The sequence below is a fragment of the Lonchura striata genome, chromosome 20 (genome assembly GCF_046129695.1).
Source record: "Lonchura striata isolate bLonStr1 chromosome 20, bLonStr1.mat, whole genome shotgun sequence".
NCBI classification, from domain to species: Eukaryota; Metazoa; Chordata; class Aves; order Passeriformes; family Estrildidae; genus Lonchura; species Lonchura striata.
Window position 1 is genome coordinate 9,295,688 of NC_134622.1, and position 22,265 is coordinate 9,317,952.

Below are 22,265 nucleotides of genomic sequence, written 5' to 3' on the forward strand. Positions count from 1 at the left end.
CCCTTTCCCTCTCGCTGTCTGTCTCTCCCTCTCTCCCTCTCTCTCCCTCTCTCCCTCTCTGTCTGTCTCTTTCTTTCTTGTCGGAGGCTGTGGGATAATGGCGTGTGGGTTGTGGCTGTGAGGATGAGTTCCTGCTTCGTGCCGAACGGGGCCAGCCTGGAGGATTGCCATTCCAACCTCTTCTGCCTGGTGAGTGTCGGCCCCCGGCGCACACTCGCCCGGGGCCACCGAGGGAAGGGCTGGGAGCTCTGGGGAGGGGGAAGGGGCAGTGGAAGCAAAGCAGCCATTTTTAGCAGAGCTTCTGCTGGATGAGCCCTCGGAGTAGGCCCTGCCTGGAGCAGCCAACTCTCCCATGCCCCTCTGGTTCCCCTCCATCGCTGTCTGTCTCGCCTCGCCCCTCCCTCCGCTTTCTTCCTGGATAGTAGCCTCCCCGCAACTCGCCTTTTCCTTCCCTTTCCGTGCCTTCCAACTTTTCCTCCTTTCTCCCCTCTATCCCTGCCTCTGAGCCTTTTCTCACAAGGGAAGGGAGCTGCTGCTGCCTCTCCTCCCGGCCCCACATCTCGGGGAACTTTCTCTTTTCCCTCCTCGCTCGTGACATCCCAGGCGAAACCTCCCGTATTCCTCGCTTTTAAACGGATCCCTTTCCCTGCTTGCTTTTATTCTGGAGGGTTGCTTTTGGTGATGCCCTGCCTGTCTTGTGTTTTGATGTGCACCATTTTGTAGTCTTTTTTTAAGCCAAGTAGCACATCGTTCATATTGTTGAATTTTGGTAGCTCCAAAAGTAAATTCGATATAACTGGACTGTGATGCAATTTTTTGGTGTCTGTGCTGAGCTGTTTCATCAGCTTTTAATGCAAATGAGCTAATCTTAGCTGTCTGACTGATATTTATGATTCCAGAGATTGTTACAACAATCCTGTGCCAATCTGTGGCACTCGTATTTTTGGATGGAGGGGAATCTGGACGGCCTGACTATGTCTGCAGCCTGCACCAGGCCTGCAGCTCCAGATTAATAGTACAATTTTAAATCTGAAAGTCTTTCTCAAGTAGCAACTGTTGCAGACAACCTTTCATCCAAATTGCTCTCCTGCTGAAGGTAGGGAGGCTGCCATGTTAGGTTTAAATGTTGCAGTAATCTTTTGTGTGTTGTCATATTGGGAAGACAAAAAATAGTAACTTAGCAAATGCCAGCCTGCCTTGCTCTGCCTTCCCAAAGAGAACCCGGGGCAATGCCTCCCCTACCTGCCTTAAGGTGCTTGAGTGACAAAACTGAGAGCTAAAACTTGGTGTTGTGGTGGAGATAATCCAGGAATTGTCTGCTTCCCATTACACAGAGTAGTAACTCTTGCCCTGTGTAAAGTCAAATTAATTATTGCCTAGGAAGGGGTTTAGTGGATCATTATCAACGTGCTTGCAGGTCTAACGAGGATTTAAATCCTTGAAATGTGGTGTGAGGAATGAAAAGTATGATAGCTCTTGGTAAAATCAGTGAACACGAGAGACTTCCCGAGGGAAAGACAGAATTTTTTACCATGGAGAAACTTGTGAAATTTTCCCAAGTGGTAGATGGCTGGAAGAATGTGTGATTTACTGTATCACCTATTTCCATGGAGTAATCTTGGATGGAAAAGGCAGTGTATGCACAAGTAAAGAAAGCCAAAGATGTTCTTTGCTAAGGCAAGTGTTTAGGAGATTGGACTGTGTCAGTCTGTGAATAATAACATTACTCACTCGTCTTTCACTCTTTACTTTAAATCAAATCTGATTTTTCTCTGTGTAACCTTAAAGCTGCAGTGCAAACAAACAACTCTTGCTTTACTGCAGTTATTTAATGAGCTATTAAAGCAGGATCCCCGATTGTTCCCAATGTACCTCCTAAGGCACACAAAACTAACCAACGTGTTTCAATTCTGAGGGATCCCTTTCTCCCCGTGCCATCACCTCGAAGCAGGATGTGCTCGCTGGAGCTGCCTGAGCCCTGACAGTTCTTTCCTCTCTCCAGGCTGATCTGACTGGGATTAAATGGAAGCGCTACGTGTGGCAGGGCCCAACGTCTGCCCCCATCCTGTTCCCGGTGACGGAGGAGGATCCCATCCTCAGCAGCTTCAGCCGCTGCCTCAAGGCCGACGTGCTCAGCGTCTGGCGCCGGGACCAGAGGCCTGGGCGCAGGGAGCTCTGGATATTCTGGTGGGGGGATGACCCCAACTTTGCTGACCTGATCCATCATGACCTCTCAGGTAGGAGCTTGCTCACACCATCCTTTGGTCACTGGAAGTACTCAGGGCTGGCTTCTGACACCTGCACCAAGTCGAGTGTTGTCTCCAGAAAATAGAAATATATTGCTGTAACCCTCACCAAATTATTACAGCAATGATCAACCATCTGCTCTGTGTTCAGCTCACCTTGGACTGCTGGATTTTCAAGAAACAAGGGTTTTGCTCCCCACTTGTTCCCTTGGAAAAAAAAAAACCAAAACACAAGCCTATGAGTTTTGGCAGCTTCTTCATGAGAAAGCTGTGCTGAAAGCTGTGCCTGTGATTCACAAGTGATGTCTTAAACATGTTTTGATAAGATCCCTTTTGTTGGGCAATTAGAATTTTTAAATTCAAATAGTAAAACTCATTATGTAATAAGAAGTGTAGAGATCTGGGCAGCTCTTGAACTGTTTGGAGTTGTTTTGGTTGGAATTCACACCATCAGTGAGAAGCCCTCAGAAGGAGGCACCAGGAACTAACCAGCTATTCCCATGCAAAATCTGTAAACCTTCAGTTTTTGTGATTCCTCTCCCCCCCTTTTCCTGGTGCCCTGAACCTGCTTTCAAACCCAGCCCTTTGAAAGACTGACAATATTTGTATTTCTCAACAATGTTGTACTTCAAATTTGGCACCTTCCTTTGGAACTGTTTGCTTGTTGAGCTCGATTCCCCACGTAGATGGTTTCCAGCTGCTTATCAGCAAGGTGACGAAGTTAGATATTTAAATTGGGTGAGTCTAAAGGTGAGACTGAACTCATTTGAGGGGAAAAAAACACCCAACAAACGCATCACTCTGATTTCCTTTCAAATAATGTACAGTATTCAGATTACTGAAGTGTAAAATGAGACCAAGGTTTGGTGACCTGGTAACCAGAAATTGTTAATGCTGCTTGTGTGTGTGTGGATAAGCTGGAAAACAAACTGGAGTTTAAAGTGCCACTGAGGAAGTTGACTTGAAACAATTTAATAATATGTGGAATTTTCATACAAAAATACTGTGATCTGAAAAACAATTGATGCACTGAAATGATGTTTATTTCTTTGAATAGTTGACTTCAAAGATTGGGCTGTTGCTGCTATTCCTGTCTGTCCTGGAACTACAAACTTTGCATTTTAAATGACACTTACACTGGAGTTTGCTTGATATTTTAGTGCATTTAAGGCTTCCTTATGATGACCTATAAATAACCTCAGTTTTGACCTGCAGGGAACATCCTTTGTGTGGCTGAGATGTAACTTAGACCCAGTGCTGGGTGGTTTTGGCCTGGACTTGCCCTGAACCAAGGCCAACACTTGTGTGGAAGGACCTGTGTGAATTTTGTGTGCTCCTGGCTGTGGGATTAAATCGAGACAAACACATTTAAAATGGGAAATCCAGTGAAATTTAAGCCATTTGGAAAGAGCAATTTTGTGCTGCCTAACCACTAAAATTATTTGTTTGAGCAACTTTTCTTTGCCACCTCTTGGATGTGTCTGCTGGTGATTTATTACAGAGGGACATTTGGAAACAGCAGTGGTTTGTAGCTGGAATTTCAGATCAGCACCTTGTTTGTGCTTGTCCAGAATTACCCTTTTGCACAGGTAGGTAAGCAGGTATCATCCCAGGGACTTACCAGCTCTTAACCTCTCTTAGGGTATAAGGGAGAGATAGTGGAGGATTAGAGTCTCCCAGCCACGTCTTTGGGTATTTTCTTGGTTCAGGTCACCTGTGGGTGCCTGTGCTTCCCCAGAGCTGTTCCACACGTGTTCTGTGTCATGCTGCTACTCCTGAGGCTGTCACCTGTGTCTGTCTGGAGGTGTGTCTGACACCTTGGGCTCTGCAGACGTGGTTTTGTCCCCTCCTTGAATGAAAAAGAGAATTTGTGTGTGAGTCTCTTGTGCCCAGGACTTGGTACAGATCCCCCTCAGCTGGATCACAGAGGAGAGGCTGAGTTTTTCTCTTTGCTGTTGCACAAAATCTTAGCGTGGATCTCATAGAAGAGAGAATTATGGCTGAACCCAAACAATGTTATCTGACCTTTGTCGTAGCCTAATGGATTTTTTCATCGCTGGACAATTTCTCCTGGTAATTCACACTGCCTTGTTCTCCCAATGACTGCTTGTTACATTTTCAATGGGAATGATAAATTACTTCTTAGCACAGGCTTGTTACCTGCAAAATTGATTGGAAATTGTTTGCTGCTGGAGGTTGAGGTGCTGCCTCATTTAGAAGTTTGCTGCTGGATAGGTGAAGGATTGTCCTGGAGGATGTGGAGAGGGAAGAAGCTGGGAGCAGTTTGTCCCTTAGTGCCTTTGGACAGATTTCTCCTGGGAAAGCCCTGGTTAGAAATCTGCCACGTTTATAACTCTTGATTCTGTCTCCCTTTGGTTTGAGACTCCCTGCCTGTTAAGGAGAGGTTGGTATTTTGACAGTTTCAGACTTTTTTGGTGCTGTGTAGTCTCAGTGAACAATGGGTGTTCAGTGACTGGAACACATCTTGGTTATCAGCCCTGGGGGATTTGAAATATGTCAGAGCCCTTTTGTCCCCTTCCCAAGATGCCTTCACCAGGGGATGTAGAGCCTTGTGAATGTACATCTATGCATATCAGATTGAAGAAATAAATGCTATCTCTGTGTTCAGCTCTACATTCTGGAAGTTCACTCTCTGCCCTGGAGTCACGTTTGAATCCTGCTCGTGGCTGTGTCAGAATTCTCATTCCAAGCCTTGGATAAGTGTCTTGTTGATGGTCAGGGATTGTTGTTGCCTGGGGGCATGTCAAAAGGAGACTTGTTCAGAGATGCTGATTGATCAGGAATATTGACTTCACTCAATCATTTATTTTTCTTCCCTTCCCTGGGAAGCTACTTACTGTACATACAGCCAAAAAACCAGAGGTCTATTTCTAACCCAACGTAGCTAGAGGCAGACAGAAGTTAGTGAAATGTTGTTTTAGCCTCTAACAACCTCAAAGGTTATGTTTTTGTTCTGACAGTGAGGCTTGATTATAGTAATTCTTGCAACTCAAACCCTGAAGTGGGACATATCTTCCAATTTCAGCAGGCAATAGTCTTTCACAGCTCTGATCAGCAGTTAGTTTATTAGAGAGGTTCTTTCTTATTTTCATGTGGCTACTTCTACACTTGGATTATTTTCTTTTAAATTGGCAGTAGATGATTTTAAACCTGAGAACAGTTGGGTATGAATTATGTACAAGACATAGTCCCAAGGAAATGGTTACAATTTGATTAATGCTGGGATAGGGGAATGCTGCTATATGGCTTTGACCTTCAAATTGCATCTTTTAAATGGTGAGCTGCAAGATGTATCTTTTTCATTCTGGTGTCTATTAAATTTGGTTAATTTACTTTAAAAATTAAAGAGTTGCCTGCCATATATCAAGATAATCAGTTTTTGTTTGCTGCACAATCTTGCTCATGCTTCTGTGAGGGGGAGATGTATAAAAATAATGCTGCTTGGAGGAGAGCTTGGGAGAATCCTGATGTTTGTCTGTCTGGTAAAAACAGTCATGGCAGCAAAGACTAATATGTATTGTGTAGTTTTCGATGCATGTGCATTGTAGATCAAATCCCTGTCCCAAAAAAATCAGTGGGATTGTGCTGATGTCAGCACTGAGTGTCTCATTATTCCAGGACAATGGAAACCAGAGGATGAGCCAGTTATCATTCCAAGGGGCTGCAAACCCTGCCAGTTGCAAGGAGTTGGCAAAAGCAGCTTGGAAAAGAGTTCAGCCAGTGATGCCTTTTTAAAATAACAATTGCTCCCTAAGATCATTTAACTCCTACAAAAAATACCCAAATAACAACAAAAAAAAAGGGAAAGGATGCTTGTTAAAACATTTTGCACCTGAAGTGAGCACGGTGAGCTGCAGCCCCTTGTCTGGGAGGATCTGTGTGTTCTGTGTCAGGCAGGAGAGGCATTCCAAGTGTTCCTGCTGCATTGATGCTTCAGCATTTCTTTAGTCCTCCATGTTAGAGATGTAGCCACTTAAGCAAAACTGCTGATAAGCATTATGCAAAAATTACTGAAGCAGTTTTATCAAACTTCTGTGACTTGCTGCGAGCTCAAAGGTGACAAAGATTTCACTTTCCCCCCCCATTTTTCCTTGACCAACGTGCACGTGAAGTGTCTGTGGAGTCAGGTGAAAAATGCTTTGTCACAGCCAGTGAGGATTTGGCATCGTGTCGTGTTGGTTGTGTGTACCATGTCACGTGCAAAACGACCTGGATAAATCAGAGCAGTGAAATATTTTACTTACACTGCTACATCTACCTGAATATGGAACTATTTAGTGTGGTGGAGGATATTGGATCATTTAGCTAGGAAGTTTTTCAGCTTTTCTTGTGAGTTTGTAGCCAAAATTACACCCAACAAATAGTGAGGGAGAGCAGTTACCTTGTTATCTTTATAACCTGCCGTGGCTACGCTCTTGCAGAAAGGTTCTGCTTTGACATTACCAGGATTTAGGAAATATTCTGCTGGGTAGAGAGCATAAAACCCCTGTGTGTGATACTGGTAAAAGCCAAGCAGCACAATAGCTAACCTGGAGTGGTGCTGGATGTTTTCACTGTGGGATTTTGGACAGTTCGGGTGTCCAGAGTCTTGGATTCAGATTCTACTCAGTGAGTGTAGATAACAGACACCACTCTGAGAGAATCAAACTTCAGTTGTCTTACTCAGATTCTTATATTGGTATTTTAAAATTGTATTGTTTTCCTTTTTTTTTTTTTTCCTGCACAATCTTTTGCTTCTCACTCGTTTCAGGCCTTCAAAACAGTATTTCAGTAGCTTTGCTGGGTAATTCCTGCTTTGAGCAGTTTAAAGTATTTTAACTCAAAAATCTGGGGTTTTAAATAGAAAACTTCTACTCCAAGTGTTTTTGTCATATTACAATATTGTGTACAGCAGTAATTTCACATTATTTATTTACTTCCCTTGGAATTTGAGGTTTATATAGGAAGTTTAATTGTATAAATCAGGTTTGTGTCAGTGTTTTTATAACTGGCACTGTCATATAATGGCAAAAAGGGAACCTGTGAGGTAAAAAATGCTTCCAAAAGACAGGTCTCAATCCTGATATGAAAGAATAGATTTTTCCCCTGTGTAATTGAAGTAATTGGGGGAATTGTAGTCCAAAGTGGAGGCTTTGTTTCTTTGCATAGTTTATTTTAGAGGTTCATGGAGCATTGGGGAGATATTTTTAATGGTGTGATAAAAACTCAGCCTGTGCAAGAACTGGTGTTTGCTGGTGTGCCGTGTGTTAAAGGAAGGAGGGAAATTTATGTTGCTAAGTCTTGTTAAAAATGACATTTTCAAGGCTGTATGTTTATTGCAATATATATATATATATATATAATATGTATTACTTCTTAGAAATCCTTGATTAATAAATTTGACTAAATATCTGTGAATAACAATATGCTTTAAAAAACCTGACATGAATTATATTTTAATGTTTAAAAACACTCCCTAGTCAGAATTCACTAAAAATTGCAAGAGTTTTACATTTGGAGGGTGCTCGAAATATTTTCTTTACTCCCCCAAGAGCACCACACAGACAGAAGGCATAATCAGTAAAAATGAACTTTTCTGGTTCAGGTGAACTGTGGGAAGAGTGGAAAGGAGAGCATCAAAGTTCTGAAGGCCTCTAATAAAATTGGCAATATTGAGAGGGTGCTGACCGAAAAAGTTTGTTTATGTGTGATATGCAAATTGCTTTTTCCTGGCCGTTGTTTTCATGAATTCTTCATTCCCTGATAATGTTTAGTTTCATTTGAGGAAGACTGTCTAATATGTGATGTAAAGAGAGAGGGAGCAGTGGGATATGAGTATAAATTGTTTAATGGATTGATATAAAAATAAGTGTGCTGGGGAAGAGTTGAGTGCTTTGGACAGCTGAGAGAACTCATCAAAAATAAAGTACTTGTAACCTTCAGGTTGCCAGAGCACTTCTGTGGATAACACTTGTCCAAAGTGAAATTGTGGCTTAGCACCTTTTGAAAATGAGTCAGCAACTTCTTTTGGTTTGTTAGCAGTATCAGATTGAACATTTGGATTTATTGTTTAAGAAAGATTAAAGGACAAAAGTGCCTCTTCCTCTCCCCCTCCTTTAATGAATGGTTTGCTGTGTACAATTTTCTATTAAGTGGGAGGGGTTTTCTCATGTTGAGAAACAACAACTTGAATTAAGAAGAAAAATAGTTGGCAGATGTGAGCAGATGTCATGTTTGCTTCTCTCCACCACTAAAAATGGGGGGAGGGGAATGACTAAATAGACTTCAGAAAGTCAGAGAACACTTACTGCTGGTTTTTTTGCATGAATTTGAATAATGTTCTCTGAAATGAGGGTTTCTTGAACTGACAGCTTCTTTTACCTTCCCTTTCTGTGGCAAGGTGCACTTCACTCAGAGCAGGTGGTCTGGTGAGCAAAAATTGGAATTTTAATTGTGATTTCTGTCTCAAACCTTTCACTTTCTCCACATAACACACTCAGCTGAGAGCTCTCTGGTTCTGCATTAAGCTAAGGGAGGAGAGCTTTCAAGAATTACATCCTGGGGCAAATTCTTATATGGAAACTTGCTCATAACTTGGTGGTCAGCAAGTTGGATGGATGGATGGATGAAGCTTCATCCATCCTTAATGAAGGACCTGTCAGAAAATGGAGACCTCTCCTTTGTGTGCACAGTGTGACCATCAAAACAGAAGATTTGTGTTACTTCAGTATCCCTGCAATTTCAGCACCTTCCATGGCATTGCTACACTATTATTAAAAAAAAAAAAAAAAAAAAAAAGGCATAAAAACTGGAATTAGCTCCTTCCATTCCATCTTCTAGAAGGTCCTGGATGCAGGGGATGTGCTTGGAACGATTCCTTGATATGACAAGAGCTGTGTACAAACCGAGTCTGTAACCTTTGAAATGGTGAGGAGTTTATTGTGCAGTTAAAGTCCAATATGAGCGAGCTCAGGAGTTAATGTTTGCTCTGCTGAGCTGCTTTTGGTCCTGCTCTGGAGCTGAGCTGCTGCCCCTGGGACAGGGCTGTGCCTGGGCATCCACCAGAGCTGGGGAGCAACCTCTGTGCTTGGCACGGGCACTTCACACCCTTTGACTTTGGACTTTTGTTGCTTTTTGTTACAAGAGCGGTGTATGATGTTTCTTTAGTCAGTTACTGTGTTATCTTGTAGCTTTACAGTTTTTAAAAACAGGTTTTTGCTCCATTCCAGCGTTGGAGTAGGGTGGTGGGGTGGGAAATTTGTGGTGAGGGCTCTGCTTTGGGAAATGCTGCTCCTTGTTTTTCCTTGTCTTTCCCAGAAAATTATTTCGTGGAATGATTCATCTGTAATGATGCACACCTCCTCTTTTATAAATGATGGGGCATGTTTGTTTACTCTTACTCTGTCCCTCAGAGTTCCTGGGAGTAACTTTCTTTTACTCACAATACTGGCCTTGTGGGGAATATAGCAAAGTACAAACATGGTCACCGTGTTCTGCTTCCAGTAGTATTGAAATTCCTTCCTCTGTCATCTGTGTCTTAAATATTGTTTATTGTAATGATCTGTAAGGCTTTTTCCTAACGACAACTCTTAGGTGTCTGGTTTTCTAGATGCTCTCTAATTTAAGGATATCAAGACTTCAGTTAATAATATTGTAACCTTTTAAGCTTGTAAGTGGCTTCCAGAGAAAGGTGAAGGGGCTTATTTCCAAGGGGGATTTAAAATGCAAGGACTTGGCTGTGTTGCTGAGGTTTCCTGACCATGGAGCAAAGCAGAGGAACCAAAATGCTGTGTGAGGGGAGGGGGGCAGGCAGAACAGTGCTGTCAGACCTGTGCTGCTGAGCCAGAGCTGGACTCCAGCCCTGGAGATGTGCAGGGACAGGGGATGTGACACATGAGCAACCTGTTCTCACGTGTGGAGCTTGGAGCAACGACCTCCACAGGTCCCCTCTGACCTAAATTATTCCATGACTATCCAGAGACTGGAGTAAAAATATGTCTCCTTATCTATGTCAGACAAACTTCTTGTCTCTGCTGCTACCTGGAGTATAAAAGCAATGGCATTTGAAGAGTAACTCTGCTAGGTTAGTCCAAGGAGACCAGGAGCACGTAATGAGGGATAGATGTAAACCACAAAATACGAGCAATTGGAGCCAGAAAGGTAAGATCTGATTGCCAGTGATTTAAGGACAGTATCTCAAGCTTTATTATATTATTATCCTCCTATTAGTGTTGCTGGGGATGAATGGTATCAGATGTATCCTGGGAGACACCCAGGAACTTTCAGATGTCCCTTGTTTTACCTGGGTAAGGGAATTGTAGTGCCAGTGCAGCTCTTTGGGCCGGTGCTTGTGCTCCGAGGGCCTCTAGACCCTTTTCAAACACTGAGCAGGAGCCAGAGTGGTGGAAGAAGTTTCAGCTTCTTGTTATAAATCTTGCTTTTCCATTTGGCAAATCAACTTGTCTTGTGCAAGTTGGATTTTGTGCCTGTGTTTGATTTGTGGGGCACAGAAGATGTCAGTGTTTGGCTTCAGAATCCCATTGGTAGGAACTGGGCACTGTCTTGCTGATTTTTCTTTCTGTGTACATCAGAAAGCAGGGCTAAGCTTCTTAAATATCTTCATTTTTAATGTTGAATTAAAAAGAAAAATGGCAGTTTTGAGTCTTGTGGGGAGAATCATGTTGCTTTCAGCAATATTCTGAATCTGAGCATTTTTCATCATCTCTAGCAAATTGTTGATCATTGAGAGTCAGTTGATTGCTGACTTTTGTTCCTGGCTTTCTTCAGTCAGTGCTACTCAAAGCCACCAGGATCTATTAAGTCTGGCTTTTTCATTTTTAAGCCTAATTGTCACCAATTCTGCAGGATGAGTAAAACACGAGCCACCTCGCAGACAGATCACACAGTGCTCTTGCAGGCTGCAAAAACATAACGTGCTGCTGCTACTTGTTTCCTTTTGTGTACAAATAACTGGTGAATTTTTTTCCCTGTGGGGGATGAGATATTTTTATAGCTGATCACTTTTAGCAGTTCCATCCTAAAGTAAGCAGAGTTATCTGAACGTTACAGGCTGGTTTTGGTTGCGTGTTACGCTGTGAATATCTCTTAAAGGCTTGCGGGAGAGAAAAGGGTATTGTGATCTGTGTGAAGTGGCAGGATGGAATTGAAAGCTGAGTTCTGTTTCCCTGTGCCTTGCAGAAGAGGAAGATGGGGTTTGGGAGAACGGGCTGTCCTACGAGTGCCGCACTCTGCTGTTCAAAGCCGTTCACAACCTGCTGGAGAGGTGTCTGATGAACAGGAACTTCGTGCGCATCGGCAAATGGTTCGTCAAGCCGTACGAGAAGGATGAGAAACCCATCAACAAGAGGTAGGAACTTTATTCTGCTCTCTTGGAGAAGTTGGAGGGTTTATTCTTTGTGCTAGAAGAAAGCTTTGATTGAGAGACTCCTGTGGATGATTTATTCTGGAGCCTGGGTCTCTGCTCTTTCTTATTTTGCTGTTTTTATGGAGTTCTTCAGAACTTTCTTGTGATGAAAGGAAGTAATGGTAGACATGGTAAACAATCTCTTCTGTGCTGGTACCCGTGTCCAGACCGTGGATAATGGGTGTTGGGAAAGAAGGCAGAGTCTTCCAGAAAGGAAGAAAAAGATGTCTGAATGAAGAGACACCTGTCCTGGACCTGCAGGAGCTAGTTCTGCTTGCTAACACCAAAGAAAGACTCATCAGAGAGCTCCCACCTGAGCTTTGGAGAAATTCCATCCCATGGGAGATGCTGAGAGTTTGGAATGTCAGCTTCTGGTCAGAAAAAGGATGGTGTGAAGGAATGCTGCTGTTAAAAGAATCCATGTGGCCTCCATGCTGGGGGGAGGAGGGCAAGGAGAGAATTTTTGATCTAAATTGGAAGGACTTTTTCTCATGGTTCTAACGTGGTTTGACACGGTCTATGTTGCCTAGCAATAAATAATGAAATGAATAAAAACTAGGTTAGCTGGAACAAGTTTAATCGCTGTTCCCAAATCAGCTTTTAAAATCCAAAGTAATTTAAAGCTTAGATGATGGGATTTTTTGTGTGTGTGTCTATGTATGTGTTAAATCTTGCATGCAGGAAATTTTGAGATCAGTGGCTTTACTTGTTGGGTGTGGAGTTGGCCATTGTTGGCATCTTCTGCAATAAATTTAAACTTGAAAGAAATTTGGAAGCTGAAAAGAAGCAGAAGCACATGTTTGTGTGTGTTTCTATTAGTAGTTGTGAACTGCTGCTTTTAATTTATGTATAAACTTGTCCTTTAGTTCCAGGCATTTCTTTCTCCACCCTGGTCAGGGCAAATGTTTCCTCTCTGGGGTGTCCTTGTCTATCCATTTTTTCTGCTATAAATCAAGAGTAAAGAGTTTACTTTTAACTATTTTGGCCAATATTGTATTGGCACAGTTCCTCTGAGGAACTGGTTGACCAAATTGCCATTTTAAACTAGCATTAGTTATGTCCTGGATTCTCTTAGAGTAATTCTACAAAGCTCTCTCTAGAGCAGCTGGAAAAGCTGATGAAAGCTTTTAAAATAAAATAGCAGTGTTTGTTTAATTTGAAGGCTCTGATTCTTTTTTGAAGAAGGTCAGAATGTCAATATGCTCGATGAAAATAACTGAAGGAATTGTGTGCTTACACAATTTCATCATATGTAGCTCAGAACGACAGGAAAAATATGTAAATAGCTTTGACAGATCTGTGTAAGATATTTTATTGTTGAAATTTCAGTATTTCCTAGCAGATAGCTCGACACCATGTGATGCTCTGAGCACTGGCTTTTCTGGAATGAAGTAGGGGAGTGGTGAACACATGTGTGCTCTCGTGGCAAATTTGGCTCATCCCTCCTAGGAATACCTAGAATTGGGATAATCTCTGCTCTCAGGAAAGTTGGGCTCTTCAGAGGGGTCAGTTCAGGCTTGTGGGAGAAAACCAAACACTGCCATGGGTGCTTTGTGGTGCCACCTCTGTAGCTCCAAAGTCTGGAACACTCTTGTAGTAAAAGGAACGTTTCTCTCATGGCCAAAGTTAAATGTGACACTGCAGCAAACCCCACATAAAGGGACTTGCAGCCAGCCTGGAAAAAGCTCTGAATGTTGCACCTGGGGTGCTGATACACTTCTTACCAGACAGCTGCTCTAAAATTAACAAAAACTCAACCTTGATATCACTTCTGCATATTTTTCATTCTTTAGAATCCATTTAATTAGCCAAACCTATACAAAGTTTTTAAATTTTTTTGTAGATGTGGCTGACTTAATTAAAAACCAAACCACCAACAGCCCCTCTTGTGTTTGTGAGCATTGATGCACAGATCTTAAGAATCAGTTTTGAAGCTGTATTTTTGTCTTTCATCCCATATTACTCTGCTGTCTTTGGGACTGTTCTTTGCATTAAGGTTCAGAAACCCTGGGAAGGAATTCCTGTGCCTGTGTAATTTGAGGTAATTTGGTATCCTGGGGATGTGAAGTTTGCTACCAGTGTGCTTTGGATCATAATTTATCTCACCCTGCACTTTGTTGCTTGGCCATTCACTCTAGAGACTTGTTCCCTGTGTTTTCCAGCTGCAGATTTCAATCAGGTTGGTTGTTCTTGCTGGAAATCTTTAGTTTCAAGGAATTTGGCTGGAAATGGAGCAGGCAGTGCCCTTGTTGTGGAGGTGACTCCTTCCCCTGGGCTTTCTGGGGCTGTGGCTGAGCGAGCTGCAGGACCTCAGCCCCACTCTGTCCCTGTCTGTCCCTTTGAAGGATGTGCAAATGGAGCTGTTTCTTTCATTTGAAGCTGATCCCATCTGGATTTTTCCCAGCTCTCTTTGAAAGCTTGTGCTTCCAGAAGAGGAGATTTTCTGTGCTCTGCTCTCCCAACAAAGCCGGCGGTGGTGGCACAGCAGCCAGGAGGGAGGCTGTGATTTCTAATAGGTGTTGGGCTGTGATAACAGCTCCTCCAGCAGCCCTGCCTTCCTGTCTGTTGCTCTGGTGGGTTTTTTCTCCTTGTGGAAGGTTATATTAAAATAAAAAGTCTGTGCATTGTGTATCATTGTGCATTTTAATTTTAAAAGGAAAGTCCTGAACACTCATAATTGACGCCGGTGTGGCGCGTGAGCGGATGAGCAGGGAAGTCAGAATGAGATAGTTCTGAGTGTTCACTCTTTAATGATGTGGTTCCTAAACAAATAAACTTATTAAACTAACCTCTATGATATGAGATCTGTTAAAAGTTTTGCTGTGGGAGCAGTAACCCCTCAGCTGTTTGCGTTGTGCAGTCACGTGCTGCGAGGTAACAACCGTGACCTGCTCTTCCCTCCCTCCCTGCTGCTCAGAGCAGCACTGAGCAAAGTCAGGCACTCATGGATGGGTGAAATCTGATCTGAGAACAAATTCATAGACCTGTAACTATCTTATTTAGGTACAGTTAGAGTTTGGTTATAGTTGAAATTTTAATTGGAGGATTTTTTAAACTCCTTTTTAAATAAGGTTCCTAAGAACAGTAGTTATGAGTAAAAACTTTAGGGTTAAATATTAATTAAACTATTTAGTATTTTTTTTAAAGTATTTTAGTAATTTTTAAAAGTTTTTTTTTTTAGGCTATAGATTATTTGAATATAGTAAACATTATTTTCAAGATTTGGAAGTGGTTATAGGTAGGATTAGGAGTTTAGATCTGGATACTGAAAGTGTGAAGGTGGAGGAAGTGTAGTTGGATGAGAGACTGATTATTTAGTATGAAACTTGAAAGAAGAGAAGTTATTGTTATAGTTCACCATTACCCTGCCTGGGGAAACTCTCTGAGGGTTTCACGTGTGCTGGTTCCACTCCTGTTCATAGGCAGGGCAGGGATGGAGCAGCTCCCTGAAGCAGGATGTCCATGCTGGGGTCTTGTTGCCCATTTTTAAGTGGGTGATTTCAGTTTTCCAGATGAATAAAAAACTACAGAGAGGATTTTGCTGAAGGTCTTTGCTGCAACTAAACAAAAAAAATGTCATTGTCTCTGTATTTGTCACAACCTGTTTTGGACACTTGGAGACTACAGAAGCTCATTAATGTGGTTGAAATGACTACACATTAAATTAAAATTTGACAAATAGGAATGTAATTCTCTTTTCTCCTTTCCAAGCAGTTGTTTTGTTACTGCTTTCAGGGATGTGGCTGTGTATGTTTCATTCCAAAATCCCCTCATAAATGTGAGCTGGAGAGTGTGATCTGTTCCATCCCACTGTGCTGGTTGGATTGCTTCACTAACTGCCTTTGGATGAGACTGTTCCTCTTACTCATTACCTGGAATAAATATGATTGGGAAAGCTGTCAGATTAAATGCTATTTTAGATACAAATTAAATAGGTCAAATATGACACTCCTAATGAAGTTCCAAGTGTTTATGTGAGGGACATCTCTTGGAGTTTTTGGTAATAATTACAACTTGCTAAACTTTAACACAATTGAAGTAGCAGTAAGCAAACATTTGAGTAATCCTGAATTTGTGGGTGGATCTGATAGACAGCTAAAAGTCTAGAATGCTAACAGCTGCTATATTACTTTTATGGTTGCTTTTTTTTTTTTTTCTTTGTAATTGGGAAATAATGCAGCCACTTGCAGTGGGTGGCAAAGCAGAACTTGTGTCTGACAAGTTCACTTAAAAATGGTGAAAAAGCACCAGAGAAAAACACCACATGCCCAAAACAAAAAATACAAAAACCACCCCACAAGCCACTTGGAAATTCATAAGTGATAAGGTTATCATAACTTGCTGCACAGGTTTCAGGATAATTCTGTTTACCACATGTGTGGGTTCAGAATTTTAGAATGCCGGGCCACCATTTATCTCCCATGGAAATAGAAAATACTAAATTTATAACTTCATGGGAAGTGACTGCTGAAGAATATTCCAGAATACCAATTTAACTTTATTTTAAGCCTTTGTACATGTAGTTATCTTGTTTTGAAGGTGAGAGAGGGATTTTTTTTTCCTCTACCTTATCTTGCTATGAGGAAGAAGTGGCACTCTGGGTGTGATTCCTGAGTTTGGTGCAGGCCTGGTGGCAGCCCTGCAGGCTGGAATTGGGATGGCCATGGCTGCAGTGTGAGTTTGGGGGGTATTTTTAAATTTTGGGCCCTAGGAATGGTCCTGGTGTGCCATCAGAAATGTCTGTATTGGCATTGAACAGCGTGGGTGGGATCAGCTCCTGCCTGTCTGGTCTTCACTGCCCTTAAGACAAAGGGAATGCTGCTTTTAACCCACATTTCTGCCCTGTTTGCTTCCCTCCTCCCAGTTCCCATGGCCATCTTTCCTCACAAACAGAGAATTTTACTTCTTGATCCCCTGGGATGCTGTTGGGAAGAATTATTATTAAGGAACAGAATAAGATTTTTGGGTGCTAAAGCTCAAAAATTCCTTCATACTCAAGAGAGTTAACTACCAAAACAAGGTTCACCCACAGGTTTTGGATTTATTTCTGTCTGTGTAGCCTGAAACCAAGTGATAGTGCTGAAATATTTTCTATTAAGGCTGCTCAACTCTTTGCAGTGTAAATTTTTTCCCTATGTTAATCTTGAAATCAAACAATGTCAACATTTTTTTACAGCAGCTCTAATGAGGCTGTTCTGGCATCATGTCCCGGCAGGAGAGCAGGTGATGTTTTTCCTTTTGCTGTAGACAGCTGGAATTGAGAGCTGCTGTAAGTAGGACAGTGCAGGATAAACAGCAGGAGCTGAGAGCATTGATCACATGATTGTCTCTTTGGAATATTGGGTTGCTACAGAGACTACAAGCAGACAAATTTAGCACTTTACATCACAAAGCAGTTTTCTCTTATTTAGCTTAAATTACACTGGTAGTTGGTTCATCAGGAAAAAGGAAAAAAATGATGTGGTTCTGGGTTTTTAGCTTTCAAGTTTAAATCTGCTCTTTTTGTTCACTGAACAATAAAATAATGCAAAAGCCATACAGATACTTCAGATTTTGTTAAATGACAATTTTATAATGCATTTCCATTTCGAACTTTGAAGAAAATCTGGCTTAACAAGATGTTTGTAAATGTTTCAGGATGGGAAAGAGCAATACAGGGAAAGCTGTTCCCCTGGCTTTGGAACACAGGGATGTTTAGAGCTGTTCTCCTTTTCCCAAATATGTTCTGGATCCTTATTCTTTGCAGCACACATATATTTCCCTGTGAAAGCTCAAGTTCAGATAATTGAGATTTGCAGCCTCAAATTAAAGGATGCTAAAATACAAGGTGACAGGTTTATTAGTCTCATTTAAGTTCTGAAATACAGGAATGTAACTTTGAAGTATTGTTTATAATCGTATCTAGAAAAATATATACCTTTGTGTGCATATATAGGCTTCTTGCTGCCTTCTGAAAAAATCATTTGCTTCCCTTTAAAATACCATACTGGGGTTTTAGTGTGTATAAAAATAAAGTTGGTTTTATTGGGATGCAGCTAAGCCCGTTAATAATGAAGTTAATTTAAAATGTGGCAGTCTAAGGCAACTGTGCCTTATTCTGGAATACAGATTGCTTGCTACATTTATGTTTGTTTTAGTGCACATAACTCAGTTATGGAATAAATAAATATTTTTAACTCTCAGGTCTAAGTCAAATCAAAACATCCTCAGCCACAAAGAATGCTTTGGAGAGCCTTTTGACAGGAGTCATTAATGATGTGCTTTGAACTGGAAGGGTTTTTTCTACTTTGCTATTAGCTATGTTTTTCTGCTTTGTGTTATCATCAAAATCAGCTTTCTGCTGTATTTCCCTGCCTGGCCATGGGGAGTTACTCAGGGATGCTTGGAAGAACATCTCTGCTCCATGGCTGTGTCCAGAGAGAGGAGCAGCAGGAATTCCAGCTCTGGATCCCTCATTTCTGGTACACAACCTGCAGCTCCCTGGAAATAGTAGCTGTGCATTTGCTGAGGTTCTCTTGACTGCTTTTAGTGTTTTACTTATTTTCTCTTTTGCTGATCACAGCACAGGCACACCAAATTTCCTGCTCGGAATTAAGACTGGGGAGTTTGGCCATTCAGGATTGTGGATGGGGAGTGGGAATTGAGGATGCCACGTTTGAAATAGGATGGGTTTTTGGAGCAGCAAAGGTGGGAGGGGGGTGAAGAAGAAACTTCTCAGTACCTTTGGTGTTCCTGCTGCACCTGGAAGTGTGAGTGGTCCCAAAGAACTGCTCTGTTGTATCCCAGCTTGGTTAAAAGGAAAAGAAAATGAAAAACAGGAAGGGAAGAGACTTAGGGCTTCATGGGGGGGTGTATGTTACCTTAACCTTTCCAAAAGAGCCTATTTAATTGTAAGACTGTGTTCTCCATCCCAGGAATTTATTATGGAAGGGAACTGTCAGATTTTCAAAAGGAGGTTCTTTGGTGCTTTGAATTTGTTCCAGTGGCACCCCGTGGTGAAGGACAGCTCTTGGGAGAAGCTTCCCTTTGGTGCTGAGGGTTGGGAATTCTCCTTTCTTGTCAGCCAGTCCTGGGATTGATCCTGGGGGAAAATGCCCCACACTGGCCAAGATGTACCCATTTTTGGCAATCATTTTGCAGGAATGTGCCCCCTGTTGATGAAGTAAACAAGTTACCCTTTGTCTCCTTAAAAAGAAAAAAGGCCCAGAAGTTTCTCTCCTCAATTTGGTTAAAAGACACCTCATAGGACCTTGGGCACTTCACCTCAAACTTAAGGATAGCTAATTAGACAGAAGCCAAAAAGTCCCACCTAAGCAATTCACTAGAAAAAGAAGGCAACAAAAGGAGTGATAACTTTGGAGAATTATTTTAACAAGAGCAAAAACCTCTTACCCTAACTCGGTTTTCTCTATGAAAAGCTTTTTTTTTTCCTGCCTTTTATTTAAACTTTTTGTTTCCAGCACTATCACAAGAGCCATCCTACTTCTTATATACCACCTAAAGTAGCTAAGCTATCAAAAGTATAATGCTTATCTCTTAAGACCTCGTAAGACCTAGCTTGAAGAGAAAAAGCATTATAATTTTATTACTGACTGAAAGAATGGTGCAGGATAATGAATGAATTAAGGCCCCAGCTCAGTGGTGGTGGTGCTGCCGGGGCAGGTGAGTGTGGAAGGGTCAGGCTGGGCCGAGCTCCGTGCTGGGACAGGAGCAGCACTGCAGAGTTCCCCGTGCAGGGAGGGGCTGCACTTCAGCAGCATTCTGTAAATATTTTGGTTGGGTTAGCAGCGCTTTGGCAGCATGAGCTGCTCCCACTTCAACTCAGAAGTAATTCACAGAGACAAGCTAGGAAAACAGGAGATAGTAATTACATAAAACAAACATTTTCTCTTTCAGCTGAAACATTTGGATTTTTTTTTTAAATTTACTATTAAAATGTGCTTTTAGTTGGAGCCTTCCCTGTGCTGGTGCTGTCATGAGGAGGTGATGTGAGTGTGGGTTAGTGGGGTCTTAATGCAGCCAATGTTTGGGAAGCACTTTGAAGAGCTAAAGCTCTACAGAAATCCTAATGTGGAGACAAAACCAGACCTAATTACCTTTTTATCAAGAAGATATTTTCAGATTTGCTAATGGAAATCTCCTGTAGATGTGGATTTTAGTGTGGTTTCCCCTCCTACCCTTCAGTTATTCTTAAAAAGGTAGAAGTAGAAATTGTATTGGATTTATCCACAGCGGCTTCTGTTTTTTTCCCTCCATAAAATCATAATCCTTTGTCTCTGAAACGAAAACATCTTTGTTTTGTGTGATTAGAGTGAAGAGGGAGCATGGGGGAATCAAATGGTTTTACACAAATGTATTTTAATGGAGTGTAGATGAGGACTGAGGGTTGCTTCAAATAGCATTATTCCCAAGGAGTCTCATTCTTATTTTATTTTTATTTGTTTTTAAAGTTGCTTTCAGGGTTGGACCTCAATCTAATTGAATTCTGGTGTGTTCAGATCAAAAATTCATAATCCTTGTTCTGATGGCATTTCATATCTCTACTCAGAAATCAGTTGGGAACTGGACTATTGATACGAAAATTCTGTGATTTGGACTTTAATGAAATTAATTAGAAATATGAATGGAGCAACTTGATGTTCATGGTAGGACAAAAAGAGTTTTTTTGAGAATTAGGATTTTGTTTCAGAACTTTCTGAATAAATATATATTCAACAATACATGATGGTAGTGGTACAGATACTAAAAAGAGAGGTTATCAATGCTGACTTTAGCATCAGATTTTTTTTTATTCTATATCTGACCTTAAGGACATCACTGATTTTCTCTTCATGCAGAATAAGATTTCAAAGTGTTGAGGTGTCGAGATTTTTTTTTTTCAGATTTCAGTGGTGAGATGCTCTGCACAAATTACCAGTGATCTTCTGAGCTACCCAAAATAGTCTGCAAATAAAAATAGGATGAACTCTCCGTTAGCAGGCAGGAAACCACCAGCCTGATTCTGTTACTGTGTCCTTGACTGAATTGTAAAGATAATTTGCCTATTTACCCCAAAGTGATACATGGCAGACTTTTAGCTTGATTAGGATTTTTGGCTAAAAAGGTGAGGTGAGTTATTGAGAAGCTTAGAGGACTTAGAGAAATGGTGGGTATATATATACACACCCACTTTTTTATTTTTTTTTAAATAGATTGTGGTAAAATTTGGAATATTCCTCCCAAGCTGAGGTTGTGCACTGGCAGCCATAAAGAGTTGGAGGATATTCAAAAGTATTAATTTAAACAAAACAATAATAAAAAGCCTGCATGTTTGTAGAGTTTCTTGCTAAGCCCATACAATAATTTGTGTGGGGGCATCCAGTTCTGTAGAGCTCTGGTTCTTCATGTTCCTTCCTCCTTTTCTCCACTCCCTCCAAAGAGCTTCCCTGTGGTTTTGACTTTTTCCCCCTGTTTTAATTAGGATTCTTTATTTGTATTTCTTGTGATTATTTCCACATGCATTGCTATTTCTTAAGTTCTGTGACCTGAAATAATTTAAATGTGAGGAAGCAGTTTCTGAGCAGACTGGCTCAGAAGAAACAAACTGCACTGGAGTCCATGAAGTGTTAATTTTGCCTTTCAGGTGAACCTTTGTTTTAAAGCACACTGGTGCTTCCAGGGGATACTCTGTGTCCCGGGTGGGATCCGTTTCCCTTATCCCGAGTTCCCAGCCTCCCTTTTTTACTCTGTATTTCTGCTGTGAAACATATTATCCTCCTGGCCAGAACTCTGCTGCACCTCTAAAAGAACCCTCCCAGTGCTGTGCATTGTTCTGCTGTTTAACACTCACATTTATAGCCAGGATTAGTGGAAATCGGGTGATGGTTGGGTTTTCCAGGATGAACCGTGGCAGTGCATCCTCTGTCCATGCCATGGAGGCAGAGCTGGGAACAATGGCAGTGGCAGCACTGGGTGCTCACTCCCTGGATTATTTTGTTGGAAACTTCTCCCCTGCTGAGTTGGGGGAGAAAAGAGATCTGATTTGGGCTCTTTTTTTCTTGTTTGTATTTTTGGATTTGGCTTTTGCATGGTGACCTTGAGTTTTCCTTGCTCCTCCTCAGGACTGGTTTTGCAGTGTGATGAGTTGAAATGCTTCTGTTATCATGCTGATGCCTCCCTTTGTCTTGGTTTATCTGAATTCCATCAGATTATGCCGTGATTGTTTGCCCTTTATCTGGCTAACAATGGGGTGTTTACAAGAGGTGAAGCTTAATTGCATTTAAAGTGTATATAGGGAATATGTGCTTTTGTTTTTAAATTTTATCTTGCTGATACTGAGCTTCTGAATCGTGTCTGTCACAGGGAACCAAGGCACTGCCACCTCGTTCATCCTAAAACATTGAATATGGTTTGGAAAATAAAATTCAGTTGGAAAATCAGTCTTCCACCATTTGCATAAGGATTACAGTTTAATCAGATTTCCATACCGGAATTTAGTGGTGTGTCCTGGCCACGTGACTTCTGTTACACTTGAAGGCATCACCAAGATGCTCAGCTCCATTCTCACTGCATTTTTAAATGTTTTAAATGCAACTTTCCTGGCATTCCTGAGTAGT

General features: G+C 41.5%; 1 protein-coding gene across 1 annotated transcript in view; it reads left to right on the top strand.

Moving 5' to 3' along the window:
* Positions 1 to 22,265, top strand: part of MED13 (mediator complex subunit 13) — a 51,492-nt gene continuing 29,227 nt past the window's right edge. The window contains exons 1-3 of the mRNA XM_021524873.2: positions 1 to 189; positions 2,003 to 2,237; positions 11,445 to 11,613. Of these exons, the coding sequence (XP_021380548.1) occupies positions 124 to 189; positions 2,003 to 2,237; positions 11,445 to 11,613 (470 nt within the window). The 5' untranslated portion in view covers positions 1 to 123. The remainder of the gene's footprint in view (positions 190 to 2,002; positions 2,238 to 11,444; positions 11,614 to 22,265) is intronic.